Here is a 26,696-nt window from a genome sequence, read left to right on the forward strand (position 1 = left end):
TCTACTAAAAATACAAACATTAGCCAGGCATGATGGCGTGTGCCTGTAACCCTAGCTACTTGGGAGGCTGAGACAGGAGAATCGCTTGAACCCGCGAGGCACAAGTTGCAGTGAGCTGAGATTGCGCCACTGCACTCCAGCCTGGGCGACAGAGGGAAGCTCAGTCTCAAAAGAAAAATAATACTAATAAAATACACTATAAAGTCATAGTAATTAAAACCCTTTTGTTTCGGCACAGATCTAGAGCCTAGAAACAAATTTGTGGATAAGTAGTGATATGGCGTGGCTGTGTCCCCACCCAAATCTCATCTTGAACTGTTATTTCCCAGAAGCCTGTGTTGTCGGAGGGACCTGATGTGAGGTAACAGAATCGTGGGAGTGGTTTCCCCATGCTGTTCTCGTGATAGTGAGTGAGTTCTCACGAAATCTGATTATTTTATTTATATTTATATTTTTTGAGATGGAGTCTTGCTCTGTTGCCCAGGCTGGAGAACAGTGGCACGATCTCAGCGCACTGCACCCTCCGTCTCCCAGGTTCAAGCAATTCTCCTGTCTCAGCCTCCTCAGTAGGTGCGGTTACAGGCACACGCCGCAATGCCTGGCTAATTTTTTTTTTGCATTTTTAGTAGAGATGGGGTTTCACCATGTTGGCTGGGCTGGTCCTGAACTCCTGACTTCAAGTGATCCTCCTGCCCCAGTCTCCCAAAGCGCTGCGATTACAGGCGTGAGCCACCGCGCCCGGTGAAATCTGATGATTTTATAAGGGGCTTTCCCCCTTTGCTCAGCACTTCTCCCTCCTGCCACCCTGTGAGGGCTGTGCCTTTTTTTCCTTCGTCTTCCACCATGATTGTAAGTTTCCTGAGGCCTTCCCAGCCATGTGTGAGTCAATTAAACCTCTTTTCTTTATAAATTACCCAGTCTTGGGTATTTCTTGATAGCAACGTGAGAATGGAGTAACATGAGTAGGAATTTAATTTTAATAACTGAGGCATTTGCAAGCACTGGGGAAACGATGCGTCATGCATTAAATGCTACAGAAAAATTGTCCACCTGGAAAAAAGTGAGAATATTCCTTCACATAGTACACAAAATCTATTGGAGATGTATACATACATCATAACATAATGTTGTACCCCTTAAACGTATATTTTGTCAGTTATACCTCAATAAAGATGGAGGAAAAAGTGCAGAAGGATTAGAGAGCTAAAGGTAAAAAAATGTTAGCAGAAAACAAAGAACATTTTTATCAACTCCCAAGTAGTTGGAATTACAGGCACATGTCATGTTGTCTGGCTTCATTTTTATACAGCCATATCTGTCATTTTCTTTTCTTTTTTTTTTTTTTTTTTTTTGAGAAATAGTCTTGTTCTGTCACCCAGGCTGGAGTGCAGTGGCACAATCATGGCTCGCTGCAGCCTTGATCTCCCAGGTTCAAGTGATCCTCCCACCTCAGCCTCCTGAGTAGCTGGGACGACAGGCACATGCCACCATGCTTGGCTAATTTTTAAAATTTGTTTATAGAGATGGAATCTCACTATGTTGCCCAGGCTCCTGGGCTCAAGCAATCCTCCCACCTTTGGCTCCCAAAGTGCTAGGTTTACAGGTATGAGCCACCGCACCCAACCTCATCTTCTTTTATAGCTTCTGGGTTGTGTCTTGCTTAGTATGGTTTACTCCACCATCCTAAGGAAGACAGGAGGATCGCTTGAGCCCAGGAGCTTGAGGTCAGCCTGAGCAACATACTGAGACCTTGTGTCTAAAAATAAATTTTAAATGAAATTTAAAAATTTGAAACATATACACAATTTGTACACAATGTAAATGTAAAAAATTTACATTGTAAATAGGGTAAAAAAGATAAACAGATTGGGAATAATTTATACAGCAAATAGTAACTTACATAGCAAAGAATTATACAGCTAGATTTATGAAGATCTCCTACAAATGAACAAGAGAAATAAAGACAACCTGCTAGAAAATGGGCAAGGGACACAAATAGGCAATACACACGAGAAATAAAAATGCACTGGGGGGCCAGGCGCGGTGGCTCATGCCTGCAATCCCAGCATTTTGGGAAGCCAAGGCGGGCGGATCACCTGAGGCCAGGAGTTGGAGACCAGCTTGTCCAACATGGCGAAACTCCATCTCTATTAAAAATACAAAATTAGCCGGGTATGGTGGCATGTGCCTGCAATCCCAGCTACTCGGGAGGCTGAGGCAGGAGAATCACTTGAACTTGGGAGGCGGAGGTTGCAGTGAGCCAAGACTGTGCCACTGCACTCCAGCCTGGGCAACAAGAGCAAAACTCTGTCCAAAAAAAAAGAAAAGAAAAGAAAAGAAAAGAAATGAAGAATAACAAAAAAAGTATAACCCTAACTGTACCGAGTATCTGAACTGGCAAGGCTCAAAACTGAACTCATTATTTCATTCAATTAATATACGAGCGCCTACTACGTGCCTGGCACAAAGATAAAGACGTCAACCTTGAACGTGAAAGGTGTGTGTTTCTGGATCTGCAAATATATAAGGTTCTGCTTTATATGTCATTTTAAGCACTAATAACAGCCAGTAACTAAACTAAGAACTTTATATACATTACCAAGTTGTCATTCAATTAATGTTTACTAACCACTTATTTTTTGACACTGCACTACTTTTGTCTATAGAAAGACAAACAGGCCGGGCACGGTGGCTCATGCCTGTAATCCCAGCACTTTGGGAGGCTGAGGCGGGCGGATCATTTGAGGGCAGGAGTTCAAGACCAGCCTGGCCAACATGGTGAAACCCTGTCTCTACTAAAAATACAAAAATGTGAGCTGGGCATGATGGTGTATGCCTGTAATCCTAGCTATTTGGGACGCTGAGGCATGAGAATCGTTTGAACCCAGGAGGTGGAGATTGCAGTGAGCTGAGATCGTGCCACTGCACTCCAGACTGGGTGACAGAGTGAGACCCTGTGTCAAAAAAAATAAAATAAAATAAAAATAAATAAATAAATAAATTAGCCGAGCATGGTGGTGTGCGACTGTAATCCCAAATACTCGGGAAGCTGAGATAGGAGAATTGCCTGAACCCGGGAGGCGGAGGCAGTGGGCTGAGATTGCGCCACTGCACTCTAGCCTGGGTGACAGAGCGAGACCCTGTCTCAAGAAAAAGAAAAAAAGAAAAAAAAAAAAGAAAAACAAATACAAACACGGTCCCTTCCCTCATGAAGTTCACAATCTAGCGGCAAAGGCAGGCATTAGTCAAAAGAGCACACACATATATAAAGGAAAATCACACAGCATTGTAAATGTACAAAGAGTGAAGATGGCCCAGCTGAGGCTCAGGGAGAGCTTTCCTGAGGAAAGATCTGGCTAATCCTGCAGGATGACAGAAGTGAATTAGTTCATAGGACACGCTGGGATAGAAACGAACCAGGAAAAGTACTTCAGGCATTTTCCATCAAAAAGAGATGTTACCAGGCCAGACATGGTGGCTCACGCCTGTACTCCCAGCACCTTGGGAGGCCAAGGTGGGAGGATTGCTTGAGCCCAGAAATTTGAGACCAGCCTGGGAAACAAGCAAGACTCAATCTTTATTTAAGAAAAAGACACATTACTTCAGAGCAAATGACAAAATAGAACATTTTTTGGCTCACAATTCCCTTGTTAAAGCTTGATTTACTTACTGAAGAAGTGAAGAGGAGTGAAGAAAGATATCCCTCAAGGTCTCTGCTGTAGAAATTGTGACCTGAACAGACGTCGGGAGTGAAGCCCACTTTTGAAGCAGATATGATTTCCACTCATCCACAGGCAGATCCATGCTGCTTTTGATCTATAAAATGAGTAAGAAAATAGGAATCTTACAAATGCACAATTTTAGAAAATCAAGAGTTCAGCCAGGTGCGGTGGCTCACACCTGTAATCCCAGCACTTTGGGAAGCCGAGGTAGGTGGATCACGAGGTCAAGAGATGGAGACCATCCTGGCGAACACAGTGAAACCCCGTCTCTACTAAAACTACAAAAAAAATTAGCCAGGTGTGGTGGCGCACACTTGTAGTCCCAGCTACTCGGGAGGCTGAGGCAAGAGAACTGCGTGAACTGGGGAGGTGGAGGTTGCAGTGAGCTGAGATCGCGCCATTGCACTCCAGCCTGGGCGACAGAGCAAGACTCTGTCTCGAAAAAAAAAAAAAAGGAAAATCAAGATTTCATTCAAGGAAGCCTGAAACAATAAAATCAATTCTTGTGGTCTTTTCCTCTAGTTTATATGCTAAGGAAGGATCTATATTCTCTCACAGCAATTCACTCAACATCCTTCCATTCAGAAATATTTACTGAAAGACTACTTTGTCACAGGCACCATGCAGGTGATGGTTATACAAAGACGAAGCAGACTAGATAGCTACCATCTGTGTCCTCTTAGATCCTCTTTTTTTGTGTGTGTGTGAGGCAGAGTCTTGCTCTGTCACCCAGGCTGGAGTGCAGTGGCACAATCTTGGCTCACTGCACCCTCTGCCTCCCAGGTTCAAGCAATTCTCCTGCCTCAGCCTCCGAGTAGCTGGGATTACAGATGCGTGCAACTACACCCGGCTAATTTTTGTATTTTTAGTAGAGACGGGGTTTCACCATGTTGGCCAGGCTGGTCTCGAACTCCTGACCTCAGATGATCCGCCAGCCTTGGCCTCCCAAAGCGCTGGGATTACAGGCGTGAGCCACCGCGCCCGGCCTGATCCCTCTCTAGTTTCTCTGAGACACATCCCAGATTTTTCTTTCTCACCCACCCCAGCAACTATTCATTTAACAAGGTATTTCCCTCTCTTACATAGTTCAGCGTTCGGATTAAGTCCTCACCATCTCGTCTGGCATTCTTCCTAGAGTGTTATAATTAGTGTCCATGCCATTGGCACCACTCCCCACTTTCAATCCAGCCTCCAACACTGAGACAGAAGTCAGTGCTCTGCCCTTAAATTCATCAACGCTACTCCAAGCATACCAGGAAGCCCAGGACAAAACCATCCTTACTTGACCCTTGTCTGACTTTCTAATTCTCAGGTGTCACTTACTCCTCTGCACCCTTGCATACTGAACTACTCATTGCTATCCCCGGCTTGCCAGGCTATTTCATCTCTCCAATGTTTTGGCATAGGCTACTCATGCTTTCCGGACCAACCCTACTCTGGCTTATGGAGTCCACCTGGAAAATTCCCACACGTTCTTCCACTCGGCTCAAATGGCACCTCCTCCGGGAAGGCGTCCCTGATTTCCCAGCTGTGATTCCAACACCCTTGGGGCCTGTACCACGTCTACCTGGAGGTGGGGTTACTGACGGCATAAAGTGCCCCCACACACTGTCTTCTTCTGTAAGGACGGGGGCCGGGTCTGATTCCCTTTCGGAGACCCCCCCCACCCCCCACCGCCACGGTGCCAAGCTCAGGGCTTGGAGGCGGGAAGTCAGCCCCGCCTTGCTGGACGAATCGGGTCACTACTGCGACTCTATTTAGCAGCTGAGGTCTCAAGGAACAGCTTTAACCTCCTCTGGGATACCAACCCGTGCACTCGCCAGAGACCGAGGCGAGAACGCCTAGAGAACCGCTCAGACGCGCCCGGAACTGGGCCCTGGACTCCCTCCCAGCGCCCGCGCAGCTCCTGGCGCGCCCCTTGGCGCCCCGCTCCGCCCCGCACCGCGTCCGACGTCCCGCGCCAGGCCTCGCTTGGGACCATGGGTGGGTCACGTGGGCCGCGCCTCGGCCAATGCGGCGGCTGCGCAGCGCCGGGGCCCGCCCCTGAGCCGCGTGCACGTCGGGGGCGGGAGCGGCGCGCGCAACTTCTCGGGCCAATAACTGCGCAGCGCGCGGGACCCGGGTGGGGAAGCTGGAGCTGTTGCGGGGTCCGCGGGGAAGTCTTGGCGGTGGAGCCATGGTCGGCCAACTGAGCGAGGGGGCCATTGCGGTGAGGAGGTGCCGGGGGCTGGGCCGGCGGTCCGGGGTGGCTGCGGCCCCGAGCCTCGCGGAGTAGAGAGGGGGAGGGGAGCCCGGGGCGACGGAGGATGAACGCGAGGGGAGGAGATGGCGGGGGGCGGTGGGGACCCGCCGGGCGTCCCTTTAGTGTCATCGCCCCCTCCTCAAAGCATTCTTTCGATCGTCTTTAAAACATGCTCACATTTTTCCTACGTAAGAACAAACTAAATAAACGCTTGCCTTTCTCTGCATCTTCCACCTGCGGACACTTTCTGTCTCTTCTCCTTTCCCCACCCACAGCCAAACTTCTGTCTGGTTTCAGCCACTTCCTTTCCTCGCCTCTCATCAACTCTTTAACCCACTCCAGTCATCCCCTTGATCGCTGTAGAAAACCCTGGCTGAAGGTACCAGTGGCCTCCAAGTTGCTAAATCCAGCCCTTTTCCGTTTTCAGCTTTACCTGAGTTCTCAGCAGCGTTTGCCTTTAAGCCCTGCTTGCTTCAGGTCACACCCTCTTCCTTGGGTTTTAGTGGCTCAGCTTGGCAGGTCTATCCCCGTCTTATTTGTAAGCCCCTCTTTGTAAATTTTTGTTGAATCAAGGCTCCCTCTAGGCCCTCTTGACTCCCGAGGCAATTTCTTTTTTTTTTTTCTCCAGCCTGGGCGACACTCACTGTCGCCCAGGCTGGAGTGCAGAGGCGCGATCTCGGCTCACTGCAACCTCCGTCTCCCGGGTTCAAGTGAGTCTCCTGTCTCAGCTTCCCGAGTAGCTGGGACTACATGTGTGCGCCACCACACTCGGCTACTTTTTGTGTTTTTATTAGAGACGGGGTTTCATCATGTTGGCCAGGCTGATCTCGAACACCAGACCTCAAGTTATCTGCCCGCCTCGGCCTCCCAAAATGCTGGAATTACAGGCAGGAACCACCGCGCCCGGCCCCAAGGCAATTCCATTGCCATCTATTAATATATGTCAGTTGCTCACAAATTTCTTTGTACAGAGCCACCTTTACTCTAAAAGACAAACTTCCGTCATCTGTCTGCTTATTCCATGCTTCAGAGGGTTTTAAGTTCAGTATACATATCCCAAAGCAAATTCTTTATCTTTCTAAGTCTGGGCCTCTTGATCCCTATCTCCACGGATGGCACCATTATCTATTCAGTTCAGTGCTAACCAGAAATTGAGAAATCATTCCTCCTACATTGTCCATTACCTGGGCATCCAGTCCCTCACCAAGTGAAGTGTATTTTACCTCTGCGTAGATCTATCAAGCCCACTGGCTTCTCTCCATCCATACTGGCACCATCTTTTTTTTTGCCCGAGCTGCTGACTTCCACTCAGCATACGTTCCTGCCACCATTCCCATCCACAGCATACTCTCAGCCTACCTCTCCAGTTACCCCCACATTTTTTTTTAAATTTAGATTTCTGGTATATTCCATACTCCTACCTTCTTCCATGGGGCCTTTGAACTTTTTTTTTTTTTTTTTTTTTGAGATGGAATCTTGCTCTGTTGCCCAGGCTGGAGGGCAGTGGCGCGATCTCGGCTCACTGCAAGCTCTGCCTCCCGGGTTCACGCCATTCTCCTGTCTCAGCCTCCCGAATAGCTGGGACTACAGGTACCCGCCACCACGCCCAGCTAATTTTTTGTATTTTTTAGTAGAGACGGGGTTTCACCGTGTTAGCCAGGATGGTCTCGATCTCCTGACCTTGTGATCCGTCCGCCTCGGCCTCCCAAAGTGTTGGGGTTACAGGCGTGAGCCACTGCGCCCGGCCTTTTTTTTTCTTTTTTTTTTGAGGCAGAGTCTCACTCTTTCTCCCCATACCCCCCCACTACTGCCCCAGGCTGGAGTGCGGTGGCGCAATCTCGGCTCACTGCAACCTCTGCCTTCCGGGTTCAGGCAGTTCTCGTGCCTCTGCCTCCAGAGTAGCTGGGATTACAGGCATGTACCACCACACCTGCGTAATTTTTTGTATTTTTAGTAGACACGGGGGTTTCACCATGTTGCCCAGGCTGGTCTCGAACTCCCAACCTTAGGTGATCCACCCTCCTCGGCCTCCCAAAGTGCTGGGATTACAGACGTGAGCCACCGCACCCGGCCCTGAACATTCTTTTCCCTCTGCCCACTGCCTGGGTGGTTCTTCACTCTTCCCCACACTGGCAAACACTATCTTCGTATCTCAGCTCATTTGTGACTTCCCTTACTAGGCTAAATCCCTTTGAGACCCCAATTCCTGTTCATTCACTTATTGAATTATTTATTTTTTTTCTTTTTGAGATGGAGTCTTGCTCTGTTGCCCAGGCTGGAGTGCAGTGGCACGATCTTGGCTCACTGCAACCTCCGCCTCCTGGGTTCAAGCAATTCTCCTCCCTCAGCCTCCCAGGTAGCTGAGATTACAGGAGACTGCCATGATGCCCGGCTAATTTTTGTATTTTTAGTAGAGATGGGGTTTCACCATGTTGGCCAGGCTGGTCTCGAACTCCTGACCTCAAGCAATCCACCTGCTTCGGCCTCCCAGAGTGCTGGGATTACAGGCGTGAGCCACCGCGCACGACCCCATTCACTTATTAGATGCATGACTTGAGGCAAGATACTAAACTGTTTCTTTTCTGTAAAATGAGAGCAATGATATATATTGCATAAGGTAAGTAGGAGGATGGAGTGAGTTATTAAATTTAAAGTGCTTAGCACACTGATACATAGTAAATGCTCATTGTTTGTGTTACCTATTAATAATTGCAGTTTTATGTTTGTTGATTTATCAGTTTCTTTTTAAAATTTTAAAATTATTATTGTGTTTGTTTGTTTGTTTGTTTTGAGACAGAGTCTTGCTCTGTTGCCCATGCTGAAGTGCAGTGGCACATTCTCGGCTCACTGCAACCTCTGCCTCCCGGGTTCAAGCGATTCTCCTGTCTTAGCCTCCCTAGTAGCTGGGATTACAGGTGCCCACCACCACACCCTGCTAATTTTTGTATTTTTAGTAGAGACAGGGTTTCGCCATGTAGGCCAGGCTGGTCTTGAACTCCTGGCCTCAAGAGATCCACCCACCTTGGCCTCCCAGTATGCTGGGATCACAGGCTTGAGCCACTGTGCCTGGCCTAATACTTTGTGTAAATTCCATGAGGCCTGCAATCATGTCTGGGTTATTTTACTCTGCATTGTATCCGCAATACCTGGAGAAGTGCTGGCAAGTTTTAGGTGCTGAATAAATGCTTGCTAGTTGCATGAATGAATGAGGCAGTGGGAAGAAAGGGGCAGGTGAATGGGGAAGAAAGGCAGCTTGGGGGAAAAACAGGAACAGGAAGAACTGTTGTTGGACTCAAGTGAATATTTAAATAAATTAGGAATGTGTGAATGCTGAAACCGGGGAAGTGATTTTAAATTGTAGCCTTCATTTACTTTATAGCTGCTACCTTGTGTCTTTAAGACAAATTAAGAATGTTTCTAGGCCAGGCGCAGTGGCTCACGCCTGTAATCCCAGCATTTTGGGAAGCCAAGGCAGGCAGATCACCTGAGATTGGGAGTTTGAGACCAGCTTGGCCAACATGGAGAAACTCTGTCTCTATTAGAAATACAAAATTAGCCAGGCGTGGGGGCGCATGCCTGGAATCCCAGCTACTTGGGAGGCTGAGGCAGGAGAATCTCTTGAACCCGGGAGATAGAGGTTCCGGTGAGCCAAGATCGCAGCATTGCACTGCAGCAACAAGAGCAAAACTCCGTCTCAAAAGAAAAAAAGAAAAGAATGGTTCTTCACTTTTAAAAAGACTGATCATGGGCCAGGCGCAGTGGCTCATGCCTGTAATCTAAGCACTTTAGGAGGCCAAGGCAGGTGGATCACTTGAGGTCAGGAGTTCGAGATCAGCCTGGCCAACACGGGGAAACCCTGGTCTACTAAAAATACAAAATTAGCTGGGTGTGTTGGCGTGTGCCTGTAATCCCTGCTGCTTGAGAGCCTGAGGCAGGATAATTGCTTGAACCCGTGAGGCAGAGGTTGCAGTGAGCCGAGATTGCACCAGTGCATTCCAGACTGGGCGACAGAGTGAGACTGTCTCAAAAAAAAATAAAGAATGATCGTGGAGATATTTAAATAATTTGATAAGTTCTTTTTTTATTTTTTAGAGATGGGGTCTCACTCTGTTGCCCATGCTAGTCTCAAACTCCTGGGCTTAAGCGAGCCTCCCGCCTCAGCTTCCCAAAGTGCTGTGATTATAGATGTGAGCCACTGCACCTGGCCATGTTTTTATATTCAAAATTTTATAAACCTATTTCCAGCGTAGGTGAAGTATTTTGTTCATAAATGAAGAATGAAAGTTTCACATGTGTTTGTGGTGATGGAATGAGTTGGAGAACCTTTGCTGACTTTCATTATCAGCTAAAGCAGGTATCATTTTCGTTCAAAAGACACAGGCCACGAAGGGTACGCAAATACCACACACATGTGAAGGCATTTGGGCAAGAGTCACATGATAAAATAAGAGATGATGCATAGAACTCTTGTGGTCAACAGAATAAATAGCATTTGTATCTTAATTATAGAACGAAAGGGGAAGGGAACTAATGTTTTTGACTATTTCTAATGTGACAGATGCTTTAATAGTCAGTACTTAAGTAACCCTAGAAGATAGCTATTATACTCCCATTTTACAGAGGAAGGAAGTACAGAGAGGTTGAATAATGTGTCCATGGGGTGAAGATTTGAACACATGTGCCCTTGAGTATTACATTTGTTGCTTTATATACTTACTAGGGATTTTTTTTTAAAGGGTCTCACTCTGTTGCCCAGGCTGGGGTGCAGAAGCACGATCTCAGCTCACTGCAACCTTCACCTCCCAGGTTCAAGTGATTCTTTTGCCTCTGTCTCTCGATTACAGACGTGCGCCACCACGCCCAGCTAATTTTTGTATTTTTAGTAGAGATGAGGTTTCGTCATGTTGTCCAGGCTGGTCTTGAACCCCTGGCCTCAAGTGATCTGCCGCCTCGGCTTCCCCAAGTCCTGGGATTACAGACTTGAGCCATTGCACCTGGCCGTAATTTTTTTTAAATGACAGAGTCTTGTTCTTTGTCTCTCAGGCTGGAGTGCAGTGGCATGATCATAGCTCACTGCAACCTCCAACTCCTGGGCTCAAGTGATCCTTCCACCTCAACCTCTCCAGTAGCTGGGAGTACAGGTGCATGCCACCATGCCCAGCTAATTTTTTTTTTTTTTTAATTTTGTGTAGAGATGGGGTTTCGCCATCTTGCCTAAGCTGGTCTCTAACTCTTGGTCTCCAAACAGTTCTCCTGCCTTGCCTCCCAAGTCTTTGGGATTATAGGCATGAGCCACTGTGCCTGGCCTTGTCCCTTAAAATGAGTTATCATTTGTAAACAGCTGATTTCTTTGGAGCATCGTCCCCATATACTTTTCTTTCATAAGTGATCTCATCCTTCTTCCACCCAAGCTTCCCGTTGAATTTGATGTTTGTTGTTGTTTCCATTTTAGCAGAATTCATGTTGCTCTGATAGGGGCTCTTTTCAAACTGATGTCTTATCCTTCTTAGTACCTCAAACTAGGTCTTGTTCAGACATGTTATAACAAGTTGGTATGAGTTTATTTTAGTGCAAAAAAAATTTTTGAAATGCATGCATAGTTTTTTCATAATGCACATTTTTCGTGTACTTTTTGAATCCCCCTCATACATGCACGTGGTTTTAAAATCAAATGGAACAGAAAGGTGTTCATGGCCGGGCATGGTGGCTCACATGTGTACTCTCAGCACTTGGGGAGGCTAATGCAGGAGGATCCCTTGAGGCCGAGAAAGAGTTTGATACCAGGCTGGGCAACATAGCAAGATCCTGTCTCTATTTCATTTAGAAAGAAGAAAGAGGTGTTTAATGTAATTACTGACCTTCTGCCTTACCTTGTCCAGTACTGTTCCCCAGAATAACTGCTTTTTAGAAAAATCACTGTCATTGACATTTCGCTTACGTATAGTAAATTGCACCTTTTTTATTTATTTATTTATTTTTTTGAGACAGAGTTTCCTCCTGTCGCCCTGGAGTGCAGTGGCGTGATCTCAGCTCACTGCAACCTCTGCCTCCCAGGTTCAAGCAGTTCTCATGCCTCAGTCTCCTTAGTAATTGGGGTTACAGGTGCACGCCACCACGCCTGGCTAATTTTTGTATTTTTAATAGTGATGGGGTTTCACTATGTTGGCCAGGCTGGTCTCGAACTCCTGACCTCAGATGCTCTTCCTGCCTTGGCCTTCCAAAGTGCTGGGATTACAGGCATAAGCCACCATGCCCGGCCAAATTGCACCTATTTTAAATGTACAGCTTGATGAACTTTGACAAATGTGCGCACCCCTGTAACCACATTGCCCCGGTGGAGATATAGAATACTTCCATCAATGCACAACTCCTCCTGCTCCTTCCCCACCTCCATCCTCACCCTAGGCAACCAGCGTTCTGGTTTCTACCTTTGTAAGTTAGTTTTGCCTTTCCTAAGACTTCATATAAATGGAATCAAATAATATCTATCCTTTTGTGTCTGGCTTCTTTCAGCAGTTTTTTTTTTTTTTCCCCAGAGGTAGGGTCTCTGTCACCCAGCCTGGAGTGCAGCGACAGTCATGGCTCACTCCAGCCTTGACCTCCTGAACTCAAGAGATCCTCGCATCTCAGCCTCCTGAGTAGCTGGGACTACAGGTGCATGCCACCACTCTTGGCTAATTTAAAAAAAAATTTTTTTTTTTTTTTTTTTTTGAGACACAGTCTTGCTCTGTTGCCAGACTGGAGTGCAGTGGCGCAATCTCAGGTCACTGCAACCTCTGCCTCCTGGGTTGAAGCGATTCTCTTGCCTCAGCCTCCCGAGTAGCTGGGATTACAGCCGCGCGCCACCATCCCCAGCTAATTTTTGTATTTTTAGTAGAGACGGGGCTTCACCACGGTGGTCAGGATGGTCTCGATCTCTTGACCTCGTGATCCACCCGCCTCAGCCTCCCAAAGTGCTGGGATTACAGGTGTGAGCCACCACGCCCGGCCTAAAAATATTTTTTGTAGCAACGGAGTCTTGGTGTGTTGTCCAGGATGATCTTGAACTCCTGGGCTCAAGTGATCCTCCCACCTTGGCCTCCCAAAGTGTTGGGGTTATAGGCACAAGCCACCACTGTGGACCAAAATGGTTTTTGAGATTTACCCATGTTAATTCAGTAATCTGCACCTTTTTATTGCTCAGTAGTATTCCATTGTATGACTATAACAAAATTTGTTTATTTACTTATTATTGCATATTTGGGTTATTTTCATCTTTTGGCTATTATAAATGAAGATGCTGTGACCATTTAAGTACAAATCTTTTTGTGGAAATATGTTTTCATTTCTCTGGGATAAATATCTAGGAATGTAATTGCTGGGTCACAGGTAACTGAATGTGTAAAAGAAATCGCCAACCTTTTCCAGTGTGGTTATGAGAATTGTAGTTGCTCCATATCCTTGCCGGTCATCAGTCTTTGATTTCGAGTATTCTAGTGAATGTGCAATGGTATCTCACTGTGCTTTTATTTGTATTTCTCTGGTGGCTAGTGACGTTGAGCATCTTTTCGTGGGCTTACTGGCCATTTGTATATCTTCACAAAAGAAGTGTCTGTTCACATCTTTTGTTCACCTAAAAATTGGGTTTTGTGCTTATTAATGAGTTGTGAGAATTCTTGATTCTTGCTAGGTCTTTTGTTGAAGATAAATATTACATATATTTTTCCCAATCTGTGACTTGCCTTTTCGTTTTTGAAATTTTGTTTTTTTGAAGTGCACTTTTAAATTTTGATGAAGTCCAAGTTATCAGGTTGTGTTTTTTGTTTGTTTTTGTTTTGTTTTTTGCAGAGTTGTGTTTGTGTGTCCTAAGAAATCTTTGCTAGGCTGGGTGTGGTGGCTCATGCCTGTAATCCCAGCACTTTGGGAGGCTGAGGCGGGCGGATCACCTGAGGTCAAGAGTTCAAGACCAACCTGGCCAACGTGGAGAAATCCTGTCTCTACTAAAAATACAAAATTAGCTGGGTGTGGTGGCAGGCACCTGTAGTCCCAGCTACTCGGGAGGCTGAGGCGGGAGAATGGCGTGAACCCGGGAGGCGGAGCTTGTAGTGAGCCAAGATCGCAGCACTGCACTCCAGCCTGGGCAACAGAGCAAAACTCCGTCTCAAAAAAAAAATAAAAATAAAAAAAAATAAAAACAGCAGGGTGCAGTGGCTAACGCCTGTAATCCCAGCACTTTGGGAGGCCAAGGCGGGCAGAACACCTGAGGTCAGGAGTTCGAGACCAGCCTGTCCAACATGGAGAAATCCCGTCTCTACTAAAAATACAAAATTAGCCGGGCGTGGTGTCACATGCCTGTAACCTCAGCTACTCAGGAGGCTGAGTCAGGAGAATTGCTTGAACCCAGGAGGTGGAGGTAGTGGTGAGCCAAGATCGCACCATTGCACTCCAGCCTGGGCAACAAGAGTGAAACTCAGTCTCAAAAAAAAAAAAAAAAGAAATCTTTGCCTACCCGACCCGAGGTCACAAATCTTTTATGCTGTGTTTTCTTCCAGAAGTTTTATAGTTTTCGCTTTGCCTTGTGGTCTGTGATGCATTTCAAGTTTACTATTTTATCTATGATATATAGCTCTTTTTTAAATACAGATATTCAGTTGTTCTAGCCCTGTTTATTGAAAACACTATCTCGTTCCATTGAGTTACTTGGTCACTTTATTTATTTTTTTTTTTAAATTTTTTATTTTTGAGACGGAGCCTCGCTCTGTCGCCCAGGCTGGAGTGCAGTGGCGCAATCTCGGCGCACTGCAGGCTCCACCTCCCGGATTCACAGCATTCTCCTGCCTCAGCCTCCCGAGTAGCTGGGACTACAGGCACCCGTCACCACGCCCGGCTAATTTTTTTTTGTATTTTTAGTAGAGACGGGATTTCACCGTGTTAGCCGGGATGGTCCCAATCTCCTGACCTCGTCGTGATCCACCTGCCTCGGCCTCCCAAAGTGCTGGGATTACAGGCATGAGCCACTGAGCCGGGCCCCTTAGTCACTTTAGATAAAATCAATGGACTGTATATGTGTATCTGTTTCTGGAATGTCAATTGATTTCTATGTTGGTGCTTATGTCAATACCACATCATCATAAACATTGAAGATTTATAGTAAATCCTGAAATCTGGCATTGTAAATTCTCCAGCTTCATTTTTATTTTTTATTTTTTATTTTTTTTGAGATGGAGTCTAGCTCTGTCGCCAGGCTGGAGTGCAGTGGTGAGATCTCGGCTCACCGTAACCTCCACCTCTCGGGTTCAAGCGATTCTCCTACCTCAGCCTCCTGAATAGCTGGGATTACAGGTGCCCGCCACCACACCCAGCCAATTTTTATATTTTTAGTAGAGACGGGGTTTCACTATGCTGGCTGGGCTAGTCTTGATCTCCCAACCTCATGTGATCCACCTGCCTTGGCCTCCCAAAATGCTGGGAGTACAGGCGTGAGCCACCGTGCCTGGCCTCCAGCTTCATTTCTTTTTTTTCTTTTTTTTTTTTTTGAGACAGGATCTCACTTAGTCATCCAGGCTGGAGTGCAGTGACATACATGATCATAGTTGACTGCAGCTTTATCTCCCTGGCTCAAGTGATCCTCCCTCCTCACCCTCTGAGTAGCTGGGACCACTGCGCCCAGCTAGTTTTTTTTTTTTTTTTTTTTTTTGAGACAGGGCTTTACTGTCACTCAGGTAGAGTACAGTGGTGCCATCTCACCTTACTGCAGCCTCTGCTTCCCAGATGCAAACAATCCTCCTGCCTCAGCCTCTCGAGTAGCTGGGACTATAGGCATGTGCCACCACACCCAACTACTTTTTGTATTTTTTGTACAGACGGGGTTTCGCCATGTTGGCCAGGTTGGTCTCGAACTCCTGACCTCAAGCGATCCTCCTGTCTCAGCCTCCCAAAGTGCTGATCCCTTTGCATACACTGAAGTATAGAGAAACAACGTACAATAAAAAAAAGAAAAAGAAAATGAAAACAGACGTTTGTTTGTTTGTTTTGAGACAGGGTCTTGCTTTGTCACCCAGGCTGGAGTGCAGTGGTGCAATCACAGCTCACTACAGCCTAGACCTCCTGGGCTCGAGTGATTCTTCCTCAGCTTTGTGAGTAGCTGGGACTACAGGTGTGCACCACATACCTGGCTAATTTTTTTTGAGATGGATTCTTTCTCTGCTGCCCAGGTTGGAGTGCAGTGGCACGATCTCAGCTCACTGCAACCTCTGCCTCCCAGGTTCAAGCAATTCTCCTGCCTCAGCCTCCCAAATAGCTGGGACTACAGGCACGTCCCACCATGCCCAGTTAATTTTTTATATTTTTAGTAGAGACAGGGTTTCACCGTGTTAGCCGGGGTGGTCTCAATCTCCTGACCTCGTGATCCTCCCACCTTGGCCTCCCAAAGTGCTAGGATGACAGGCGTGAGCCACCACCTGGCTAATTTTTTACAGAGACAGGTCTCCTTCTGTTGCCCAGACTGGTCTCGAACTCCTGAGCTCAAGCGATCCTCCTGCTTCCGTCTCCGAAATGCTGGGATTATAGGCAAGAGCCGCTGTCTGCAGCCTTGTTGGTAGTTTTCAGTGTGCAGTTCTTACATATGTATACTGTTAAATATATCCCTAAATAATTTACTTTTGAAGCCCGGCACGGTGGCTCACGCCTGTAATCCCAGCACTTTTTGGGAGGCTGAGGCGGGCAGATCACCAGAGGTCAGGAGTTTGAGACCAGCCTGGCCAACGTGGTGAAACCCTGTCTCTACTAAAAATACAAAAATTAGCCAGATGTGGTGGTGCATGCCTGTAACCCCAGCTACGTGGGAGGCTGCAGCAGGAGAATTGCTTGAAACCCGGGCATTAGAGGTTGCAGTGAGCTGAGATTGCACCACCACGCTCTAGCACGACAGAGCGAGACTCTGTCTCAAAAAAAATAAAATAAAATAAAGAAAGTTCTTTTGATGGTGTTTAAGTGGCATTTTTGAAAATTTCATTCTTCAGTTGTTTATTGCTAGTATATTGAAATGCAAGTGATTATTCCACGCCAGCCTTGTGTCCTGCAAACTTGCTAAATCAACTTACTAGTTTTTATAGATACCTTAGGATTTTCTATGTAAACGATCATATTGTCTACAAATAAAGGAAGTTTTATCTGTTCCTTTTTAATCTTTTTATTTTTTATTTTGAGAGGGAGCCTCACTCTGTCGCCCAGGCTGGAGTGCAGTGGTGCGATCTCAGCTCCCTGCAACCTCCACCTCCTGGGTTCAAGCGATTCTCCTGTCTCAGCCTCCCCAGCAGCTGGGATTACAGGTATGCGCCACCACGCCCAGCTAATTTTTAAATTTTTGATAGAAACAGGGTTTCACCATGTTGGCCAGGCTGGTCTCAAACTCCTGAGCTCAAGTGATTTGCCCGCCACAGCCTCCCAAAGTGCTGGGATTACAAGCCACCTTGCCCAGCCAGTTCCTTTTTAATCTTTATGCCTTTTTTTCCCTTGCCCTATTGCATTAGTTAGAACCTCTAATACCACACTGAATAAAGGTGTTAAGAGGTATATCCTTGCCTTATTCCCGATCTTAGTAGCATATTATTGTCTTTTACTGTTAAGTGTGATGGTAACCGTAGATTTTTTTTGTAGATGTCAGCTATCAGTTTAAGCATTACTTCTATGCCTAGTTTGCTGAGACTTTATAATGAGTAAGTGTTGCCTTTTCCGTATCTATTCAGTTGATGATGATTTTTCTCTATTCTTTGAATGTGACAAATTACATTGATTTTTCAGATGTTGAGTAAACCTTGCCTTCCTTGGATAAATCACACTTGGATAATATGTCATGACATATTATCCATTTTATATAGTGCTGGATTTGATTTGCTACTATTTTGTTGAAGATTCTTTTTTTTAAACAGGGTCTCGCTATGTTGCTTAGGCTGGTCTTGAACTCTTGGGCTCAAAGCAGTCCTCCCACCTCGGCCTCCCAAAGTGCTAGGATTATAGGCATGAACCTCTGCATGGGGCTGGTCTTTGTTTTTTTTTCTGTCGTAATAAACCTAACATCATAAAATGACTTGGAAAGAAAGTCTTGTCTTTTCTATTTTCTGAAATAATTTATGCAAGTTTTTTGTTTGTTTGTTCTTAAATGTTAGATAGGATTCACCAATAAAGCCATCTGGACCTAGAGTGTTCTCTTTTGGAATATTTAGAATTATAAATTCAATTTCTTTAATAGACATAGAGCTATATAGATTTTCTTTTGTATCAGTTTTGATAATTTGTATTTTTTGAGGGATTTATCCACTTTATCTTGGTTGTTTAATAAAGTTGTTCCTAATACTCCCTTATTATCTCTTTAATGTATATAGGATTTATTTATCTAATTCCCTGTTAATGAGCACTAGAGGGAAATGAATGGCTGTTAGGAATAACGAGTGCATATGGGATACCGGTGCTAGAGATGTGCTAAGTGTTTCCTTGTTGTAAAACACGTATCTCCCTCTTATCATTTTATGATTTGTCCAGAGTGATAAACTAGACGCTTCAGCTGACAGGCTCTGAATAGGCTCTTTTAACAATCTTATCTATATATTCCAAATACCAACTATAAAAACATGTCATTTTCATCATGATTTGAGTGCGTATCTCACACAAACCTGTTTTTACTCCCTCAGGCCATCATGCAGAAGGGGGATACAACCATAAAGCCCATCCTCCAAGTCATCGTAAGTACCTGCGTGTGTTATGTTCCATGTCAACTTCTTTGGAGTCATCGAATTACAAGTTACGTTTGATGAAGGACAGACAGATTTGTCCACTTTCGGAAATTCACCCCCAGTCACAAAAAATAGGCCAGTCTACATTGTAACCCTGAGAGAGCAGCCAGGCTTTTTGAAAATGTTACTACGTGAGCTGCTAAGTTCTACTGTCTTTGGAGGTTCAGACTGAAGGCTTTGCCTCTCTCTTCCTCCCCACTGTTGATAGATGACTGTGGAGCTATTTGCCTTTCCTGCCCTTGGGTTTGTCTTGTTCACATTGGCCTTTCATATGACCTCCAGAAATATATCTAGTATGAACTTGTCTCCTTCACATTCTTCAGTTAACACATCATTTATTTAAGGGGTTCTCAAACTTCATTGGGAGTTTTGAAAAATAGAAGCAGAATGGTGGGCTCACCCCTGCAGGTTTTCAGTCGGCCGGTCTGATGGGTCTCTCTGCTGCACCACCCGAGCTGTGGGTCAGCTTGGGGCTCTGGGTGCAGGTGTCACTTGCTTTGGAAACCTGCCTCTGCTCTCTCTCAGGTGGGGATAAAGGTCCCAGCTCTGCCGCCTGATCATGGACACATGTCACTTACGTCTCTCTGCCTCCATCTCCACCCCAGTTGTTAGCCCCTTCAGGACAAGGATTCTTTTTATTCATTTTGTATTTTTAGCATGTTTCCTACACAGCACCTTCTGTATATTGGGTGCTTCATTATTATTATTATTATTATTTTGGTAATTGATTTTTAACCAAATTTGAGTCAGGGGTGAGAACACAAGAGTATAGGCAGCTCGTTTTACTTCCCTCTCTGTTGTGTTTAATAATGTTAGTGGAGGGAGGTTAGTGGGAAAATCATCAAATTCAGTTTTCTTTTACTTGGATTTAAGTGTCAAGAGAATGGGCAGTTAGTTAGTTTGTGTTGAACTAATGGCAAACCCACTCTCCTGCCACTTCGGTTTACGTATCCCTGGGGACGGGGCAGACAACCTGGCTAATGAATCAAGTTTTCTGTCCTAGAACATCCGTCCCATTACTACGGGGAATAGTCCGCCGCGTTATCGACTGCTCATGAGTGATGGATTGAACACTCTATCCTGTGAGTATGATGTATCCATCTAGAAATGTGTGAGTATTTAAATAGTAGAAGCACACCTGGCCCTTTGGTTGCCATAATTTGGGGGCATTCGTGAAGTCCGTACTTGCTTGGCTATGTACTTCATTCAGACACAATTGCAGCTGTCAGAGAGCATTCTAACAATAGACTGGAGGTAGTGGAAAGCTGCCACTTGGCTTAATTAATTTTCTCTAACTGGTGTTCTGTGTTTTCTCTGATTAATTTCCCTAAGGATGATATTGACATCGACTGAGTGCGAGGGGTCAGCTGCCCTATACTTTCCTTTTCTGGGGTTTTATTTCTGTGTTGGAAGCTGTAAAGGGGAGAAGGGAGAGAATTTTTAAATGATTTTGGCCACTTTAACAAATTCACACATTTAAGAGTAGCAGCAAATGTTTAACAGGCAGCAAAATACAGTTTTTCACTCTGCAGAGCCTGCCTAGTTTTAATTTCAGGAGCATATTTAAGGCATTTTTCTTTGCTAGCACAGGTATGAGTAGCTCTCAGAGGCTTAAGACTGCAGGATTTGGGAGGCTAAAGAAATCTCTGTGCTTTTCAGCTTTCATGTTGGCAACACAGTTGAACCCTCTCGTGGAGGAAGAACAATTGTCCAGCAACTGTGTATGCCAGATTCACAGATTTATTGTGAACACTCTGAAAGACGGAAGGTATGTGGTATGTTTTTTTCTGTCTTATTGTATTGTAGAATGGGAACGAATTTAGGAATAAAAAAGGCAATAGTGAGTTTTCAGCTAAGAATCAGCAGCTTTTCAGTTAAGAACTCAGGTAGCTAACGCATGGCACCCAAGGAGGAGAAACATGGAAACAAGTTGGAAATTTCAGAGCAGAAGATTAAAGTAGAACGCAGAAATCTTGTTATTTCTAATTTCTTCAGAAGCCGCGTTTTTAGGATTTCCCCCAAAAGGATCTTATCTCTTTTGTTTGTCTTTGGTAGAAACGGGGTTTTGCTACGTTGCCCAGGCTGGTCTCAAACTCCTGAGATCAGGCAATCTGCCCACCTCAGCCTCCCAAAGTGCTGGGATTACAGGTGCGAGCCATCATGCCCGGCCTCAAAAGTATCTTTTAATGAAAAGAGGTACTTTATTTTACAGCAGAAAATGATAATTATTTTGTAATGCTGCTTTGTGTGTGTGTGTGTGTGTCTGTGTGTGTGTGCAATCTTGAATCTTTTATATTAAATGCTGTATTTAGCCAATATAGAATACATTGAACCACATGTGGTGGCTCATGCCTGTAATCCCAGCGCTTTGTGGTGCTAAGGTGGGAGGATTGCTTGAGGCCAGGAGTTTGAGACCAGCCTGGGTGACATAGCCAGGCCCTGTCTCTACAAAAAAAAAAAGTTAAATTAGTGAGGTGTGGCGGCACACGCTACAGTCCTAGCTACATGGGAGGCTGAAGTGGGAGGATTCCCTAACCCCAGGAGTTTGAGACTGCAGTGAGCTGTGATTGCACCGCCGCACTTCAGCCTGGGCAGCACAGCAAGAGGCCATCTCTAAAAAAATAAATTTAAAAAAAGAATGTGTTGTACACGGACAAGTTACTGCATGCTAGACATACAGTGATGAACAGAACTGTTACTCTCATTGCTAAAACATGACTGATTTCAGGCAAGGTGCAGTGGCTCACACCTGTCATGCCAACACTTTGGGAGACCAGGTAGGGAGGATCACTTGAGCCCAGGAGTTTGCGACCAGCCTGGACAATATGGTGAGACCTTGTCTCTACGAAAAAAAGGAAAAGTTAGCTGGGCGTTATATCATGTGCCTGTGGTCCCAGCTACTCGGAAGGCTGAGGAGAGAGAGTGGCCTGAGCCCTGAGAGGTGAAGGCTGCAGTGAGCTGAGATCACGCCACTGCACTCCAGGCTGGGCAGGAGAGTAAGACCCTGTCTCAAAAAAGACCAAAACAACAACAAAAACTGAGATAAAAAATGATAACAATACTAAGAGGTTTAAGTAATTAGTTTTTTAAATTCTGTTATACTGATTTTAGGACTCTTACATTTTCTCCAGCTGTTCTTTTTTCCTACCTCTTTATCTCTGTGTTGGTTGGATTTCACTCAAGAACTTTTTTCTGGACGGGCTCTTTAATGCCGTCTTCCCCATTATCAGCCTGTTGGTCTTTATGCTAGAATGACTACTTGCCTGGCTGTCTATTGTTAGGTTATGTGGTTTTACCCTCAGAATTTTGTCTTCTGGCATTGAATGTTGATCTGGAGAAGTCTTAAGGCCAGCCTGGTTTGATTTCTTCCCTTGTAGGAAGCTTTGCTTTTTATTTTTATTTTTATTTTTTTTCTCCTGAGGCCTCACTCTGGTTGCCCAGGCGGGAGTGCAGTGGCACCATCAGGGCTCACTGTAGCCTTGACCTCCCGGGCTCAGGTGATTCTCCCACCTCAGCCTCCCGAGTAGCTGGGACTACAGGCGCCCACCACCACGCCTGGCTAATTTTGTTTTGTATTTTTAGTAGAGACGGGGTTTCACCATGTTAGCCAGGATGGTCTCGATCTCCTGACCTCGTGATCCACCCGCCTCAGCCTCCCAAAGTGCTGGGATTACAGGCGTGAGCCACCGCGGCCGGCCGTCCATATTCTTTTTTTTTTTCTGGTATGTGGTATGCTCGTTCAGTCTGCCGATTCAGTTCTTTTCAACGAAGTTTTTCTGTGTGTTATTCCTTAATGTTGTTTTCTATTTCACTTATTGAGTTCCAGTTTTTACATACGTTGTAGATAACTTTGATCTCCGCATAGGTCTTTACTTTAACCTTTTTTCTGATGGACGCATTGGCTTGCTTCGAGGTTTTCCAACATAATAGTACAGTTTTTAGTTTTCTCTCTTCTACTCCTCAATCTTTATAAATTATTAGACGTATAGTAGTATTGATTTTGTTCTGTTTTTTTCTTAGCTGTTCAAGCTCCCTTTTCTTCTTAGTCTCTTGTTTTAGCTCATCTTTTGACTGTTAATTTGTTGGATTCATATAGTCGTACTTATTTTGCCAATCGCTTTTGGGAAGTGTCACTCCTTTTCTTGGCTTGTACTTTCCTCCAGAGTGGGTTCTTTAATCGTCTTTGCCTCCCTGTTGCTTTCCCTTTTATGCACTGTTGTGTATTGCATTGTTGCTTTGTCATCATCCCTTTTTATTTTGTTCATGCTTAATGTGGACAGCCCTGTCCAGACTTGGTATTTGCTCTGACATAGTCTAGGCTAGGTACATGTTGCCAACCTTCTCACTTGGGACTTTTTATCTTCCACTCCAGGCTATCTTGGAGCGCTTAAGTGGTGTTTTGCAGCCACTTTTCTATCCTCCAGGGCATGGTTGTGGGAGAGGGTGGAAGCGTTGCTGGGATTGAGTGCAGTCCTTGCTGGGAAACTTCACAGCCCACTCTCTCCAGTCACGGAGACAGCTCCACTCCCCTGGGCTTTGCCTGATGGCACTGCCTCAGCTTGCAGGCTTGCCTCATATTCTTTTGTACCTCTGCTGAGAGCCTGTGTGTGCGGCTGGGTTTATTTACTCCTTGCTTTTTTGGTGATCATTCAGGTTTATTCTAAACAGGACTTGAGCAGTCATCCTTGTACTTTATCTTAACGTGTTTATGCTTTTATTTCTGAATAACAGATTATTAGAATTTGTATTGTGGGGTCAAAGGACATCTGTGGAAAGTATACCAATTATACTCATAAATGTTATATAAGAGTATCTATTGGCCAGGCACAGTGGCTCACGCCTGTAATCCCAGCACTTTGAGAGGCTGAGGTGGGGCAGATCACAAGGTCAGGAGATCGAAACCAGCCTGGCCAACATGGTGAAACCCCATCTCTACTAAAAATACACAAATTAGCTGGGCGTGGTGGCGGGTGCGGCCTGTAATCTCAGCTACTCAGGAGGCTGAGGCAGGAGAATCGCCTGAACCCAAGAGGCGGAGGTTGCAGTGAGCCGAGACTCCAGCCTCGGTTACAGAGCAAGACCCCATCTCCAAAAAAAAAAAGCGTATCTCTGAATAGACAAATCCATAGAAACAAATTCACTGACTGGTTCTCAGGGGTGGTAGAGTGTGGAGTGACTGTCATTGTACACATGGTTTCTTTTGCTGATGACAACCGTGTTCTAAAGTGAGGTAGTGGTGATGCTTGCATAACTGCGAAATGCAGAACCCATAGGATTATCCACTCTGGAAGGGTGAGTTCATTACGGTACGTGAATGATATCTCAATAAACATGTTATTTAAAAAGAAGTGTTTGCCATTAAGCTTGTCAACATACTGTGTATTAGTAATATTTTAAAGAATAATTATCAGCCAGGCACGGTGGCTCATGCCTGTAATCCCAGCACTTTGGGAGGCTGAGGCAGGCAGATCACCTGAGGTCAGGAGTTTGAGACCAGCCTGGTCAACATGGTGAAATCCGTCTCTACTAAAAATACAAAAATCAGCCGGGCATGGTGGCACACACCTGTAATCCCAGCTACTCGGGAGGCTGAGGCAGGAGAATTGCTTCAACCCGGGAGGCAGAAGTTGCAGTGAGTCAAGATTGCACCATTGTACTCCATCCTGGGTGACAAGTTTTTCTTGCCCAGGCTGGAGTGCAATGGTGCCATCTCGGCTCACTACAACCTCTGCCTCCCGGGTTCAAGCAATTCTCTGCCTCAGCCTCCTGGGTAGCTGGGATTACAGATGTGCACCACCATGCCTGGCTAATTTTTTTGTATTTTTAGTAGAGACGGGGTTTCACCATCTTGGCCAGGCTGGCCTTAAACTCCTGACCTTGTGATCCACCCGCCTCGGCCTCCCAAAGTCCTGGGATTACAGGTGTGAGCCACCGCACCCAGCCTGTTCCTTTTTATGGCAGGATAATCCTCTGTTGTCTAGATACATCACATTTTGTGTATCTATTCGTTAGTTGATGGGCATTCGGATTATTTCTGCCTGCTTGCTATTACTAATAATTCTATGAACATTTGTGTACAAGTTTTTTGTGGACAGACGTTTCCATTTCTTTTATAGATAATCTGTCTAGGAAAGGAATTGCTAGGCTAAATGGTCATTTTATGGTTAACTTTTTGAGGCTATTGTTCAAAGTGTATACACCAGTTTACCTCCCTGCCAACAGCGCGTGTGGAGTTTTTCCCTGTTCTTGCCAGTACTTCAAATTACACTCCATAGAGTTTCAGTTAAACTTCTCTGTAGACTATTTAGTAGTTTATAGACAACGTCTTTCTTTACTTTTTCCCTCCAAATTTTTGTTGGCTGTTCTTTTTTTTTTTTGAGACGGAGTCTTGCTCTGTCGCTCAGGCTGGAGTGCAGTGGTGCGATCTCGGCTCACTGCAAGCTCCGCCTCCCGGGTTCACGCCATTCTCCTGCCTCAGCCTCCCCAGTAGCTGGGACTACAGGTGCCCACCGCCACGCCCGGCTGATTTTTTGTATTTTTAGTAGAGACGGGGTTTCACTGTGTTAGCCAGGATGATCTCGATCTCCTGACCTCATGATCTGCCCACCTCGGCCTCCCAAAGTGCTGGGATTACAGGCGTGAGCCACCGCGCCCGGCATTCCTTATTCTCATATTTGTCTTTTTTTTTTTTTTTTTAAATTTTACTGTATTGACAGCGCTGTCAAAACTTTGTTGGACCATGGTAATGTCAGCAGTTGCCTGATTTTCATGGAAATGCTTTTGGTTTCACTGTTCAATGCAGTGTTGATCGTGGAAAAACACGCAGTTTACCAGGTGCAGGTTTTATTTTTTAAGTCCTCAGGATTTCATCATAAATGGCTTGTAAATTCTTTCAAAGCTTTTACTACATCTTGATATGATCATATTTGTTTTTAATCCATTAACATAATGAACTATTTTAATAGATTATCTAGGCTGGACGTGGTGGCTCATGCCTGTAATCTCAACACTTTAGGAGGCCGAGGTGGGTGGATCACTTGAGGTCAGTAGTTCGAGACCAGCCTGGCCAACGTGGTGAAACCCTGTCTCTACTGAAAATACAAAAATTAGCCAGGCATGGTGGCACACGCCTATAGTCCCCGCTACTTGGGAGACTGAGGCAGGAGAATCACTTGAACCTGGGAGATGGAGGTTGCAGTGAGTTGAGATCGCCCCACTGCACTCTAGCCTGGGCAACAGGGCAAGACTCCATCTCAAAAAAAAAAAAAGATTGCCTAATATTCAACTCTTGTTTCATTCTTGCGATAAATCCTGCCTTAAAAAAATAATCCTAGGCTAGGCTGGTGGCTCACGCCTGTAATCCCAGCACCTTGGGAGGCCAATGCAGGTGGATCACCTGAGGTGGGGAGTTCAAGACCAGCCTGGCTGGCCAACATGGTGAAACACCATCTCTACTGAAAATACAAAAATTAGCCAGGCATGGTGGCACACGCCTAATAGTCCCAGCTACTCGGGAGGCTGAGGCAAGAGAATCACTTGAAACCAGGAGGCGGAGGTTGCAGTGAGTTGAGATCGCCCCACTGTACTCTAGCCTGGGTGACAGAGCAAGACTCCGTCTCAAAAAAAAAAAAAAAAAAGATTGCCTAATAATTCAACTCTTGTTTCATTCTTGCAATAAATCCTGCCTTAAAAAAAAAATCCTAGGCTGTGCTGGTGGCTCATGCCTGTAATCCCAGCACTTTGGGAGGCTGAGGCAGGTGGATCACCTGAGATGGGGAGTTCGAGACCAGCCTGGCCAACATGGTGAAACCCTGTCTCTACTAAAAATACAAAAATTAGCCAGGTGTGGTGGCGGGTGCCTGTAATCCCAGCTACTCAAGAGGCCGAGGCAGGAAAATTGCTTGAACCTGGGAGGTGGAGGTTGCAGTGAGCTGAGATTGTGCCACTGCGCTCTAGCCTGGG

The 26,696-nt window shown here is 45.5% G+C and overlaps 2 protein-coding genes across 11 annotated transcripts in view; one reads left to right on the top strand and one right to left on the bottom strand.

Annotated features, from left to right (window-relative positions):
• The window catches only part of SMYD4 (SET and MYND domain containing 4), a 50,093-nt gene extending 44,365 nt beyond the window's left edge, over positions 1-5,728 (bottom strand). For 3 of the 10 annotated variants that reach the window (XR_010152747.1, XR_010152748.1, XM_063798167.1), the window contains exons 1-2: positions 5,531-5,707; positions 3,671-3,816 (exon numbers count right to left, since the gene is read on the bottom strand). Coding sequence is in view for 3 of the 10 variants with exons in the window: in XM_009431555.5 (XP_009429830.4) it covers positions 3,671-3,804 (134 nt within the window). In the remaining 7 variants the exon portion in view is untranslated. Of the gene's footprint in view, positions 1-3,670; positions 3,817-5,530 lie in introns of all 10 variants that reach the window. The other 7 variants (XR_010152745.1, XR_010152746.1, XM_063798170.1 and 4 more) reach the window with 5 other exon arrangements.
• RPA1 (replication protein A1) overlaps positions 5,713-26,696 on the top strand; it is a 72,130-nt gene continuing 51,146 nt past the window's right edge. Inside the window, exons 1-4 of the mRNA XM_511254.8 lie at positions 5,713-5,931; positions 18,633-18,683; positions 19,738-19,816; positions 20,394-20,502. Of these exons, the coding sequence (XP_511254.3) occupies positions 5,899-5,931; positions 18,633-18,683; positions 19,738-19,816; positions 20,394-20,502 (272 nt within the window). The 5' untranslated portion in view covers positions 5,713-5,898. The remainder of the gene's footprint in view (positions 5,932-18,632; positions 18,684-19,737; positions 19,817-20,393; positions 20,503-26,696) is intronic.

This window comes from Pan troglodytes, chromosome 19 (genome assembly GCF_028858775.2).
Source record: "Pan troglodytes isolate AG18354 chromosome 19, NHGRI_mPanTro3-v2.0_pri, whole genome shotgun sequence".
In the NCBI taxonomy this organism is placed as follows: domain Eukaryota; kingdom Metazoa; phylum Chordata; class Mammalia; order Primates; family Hominidae; genus Pan; species Pan troglodytes.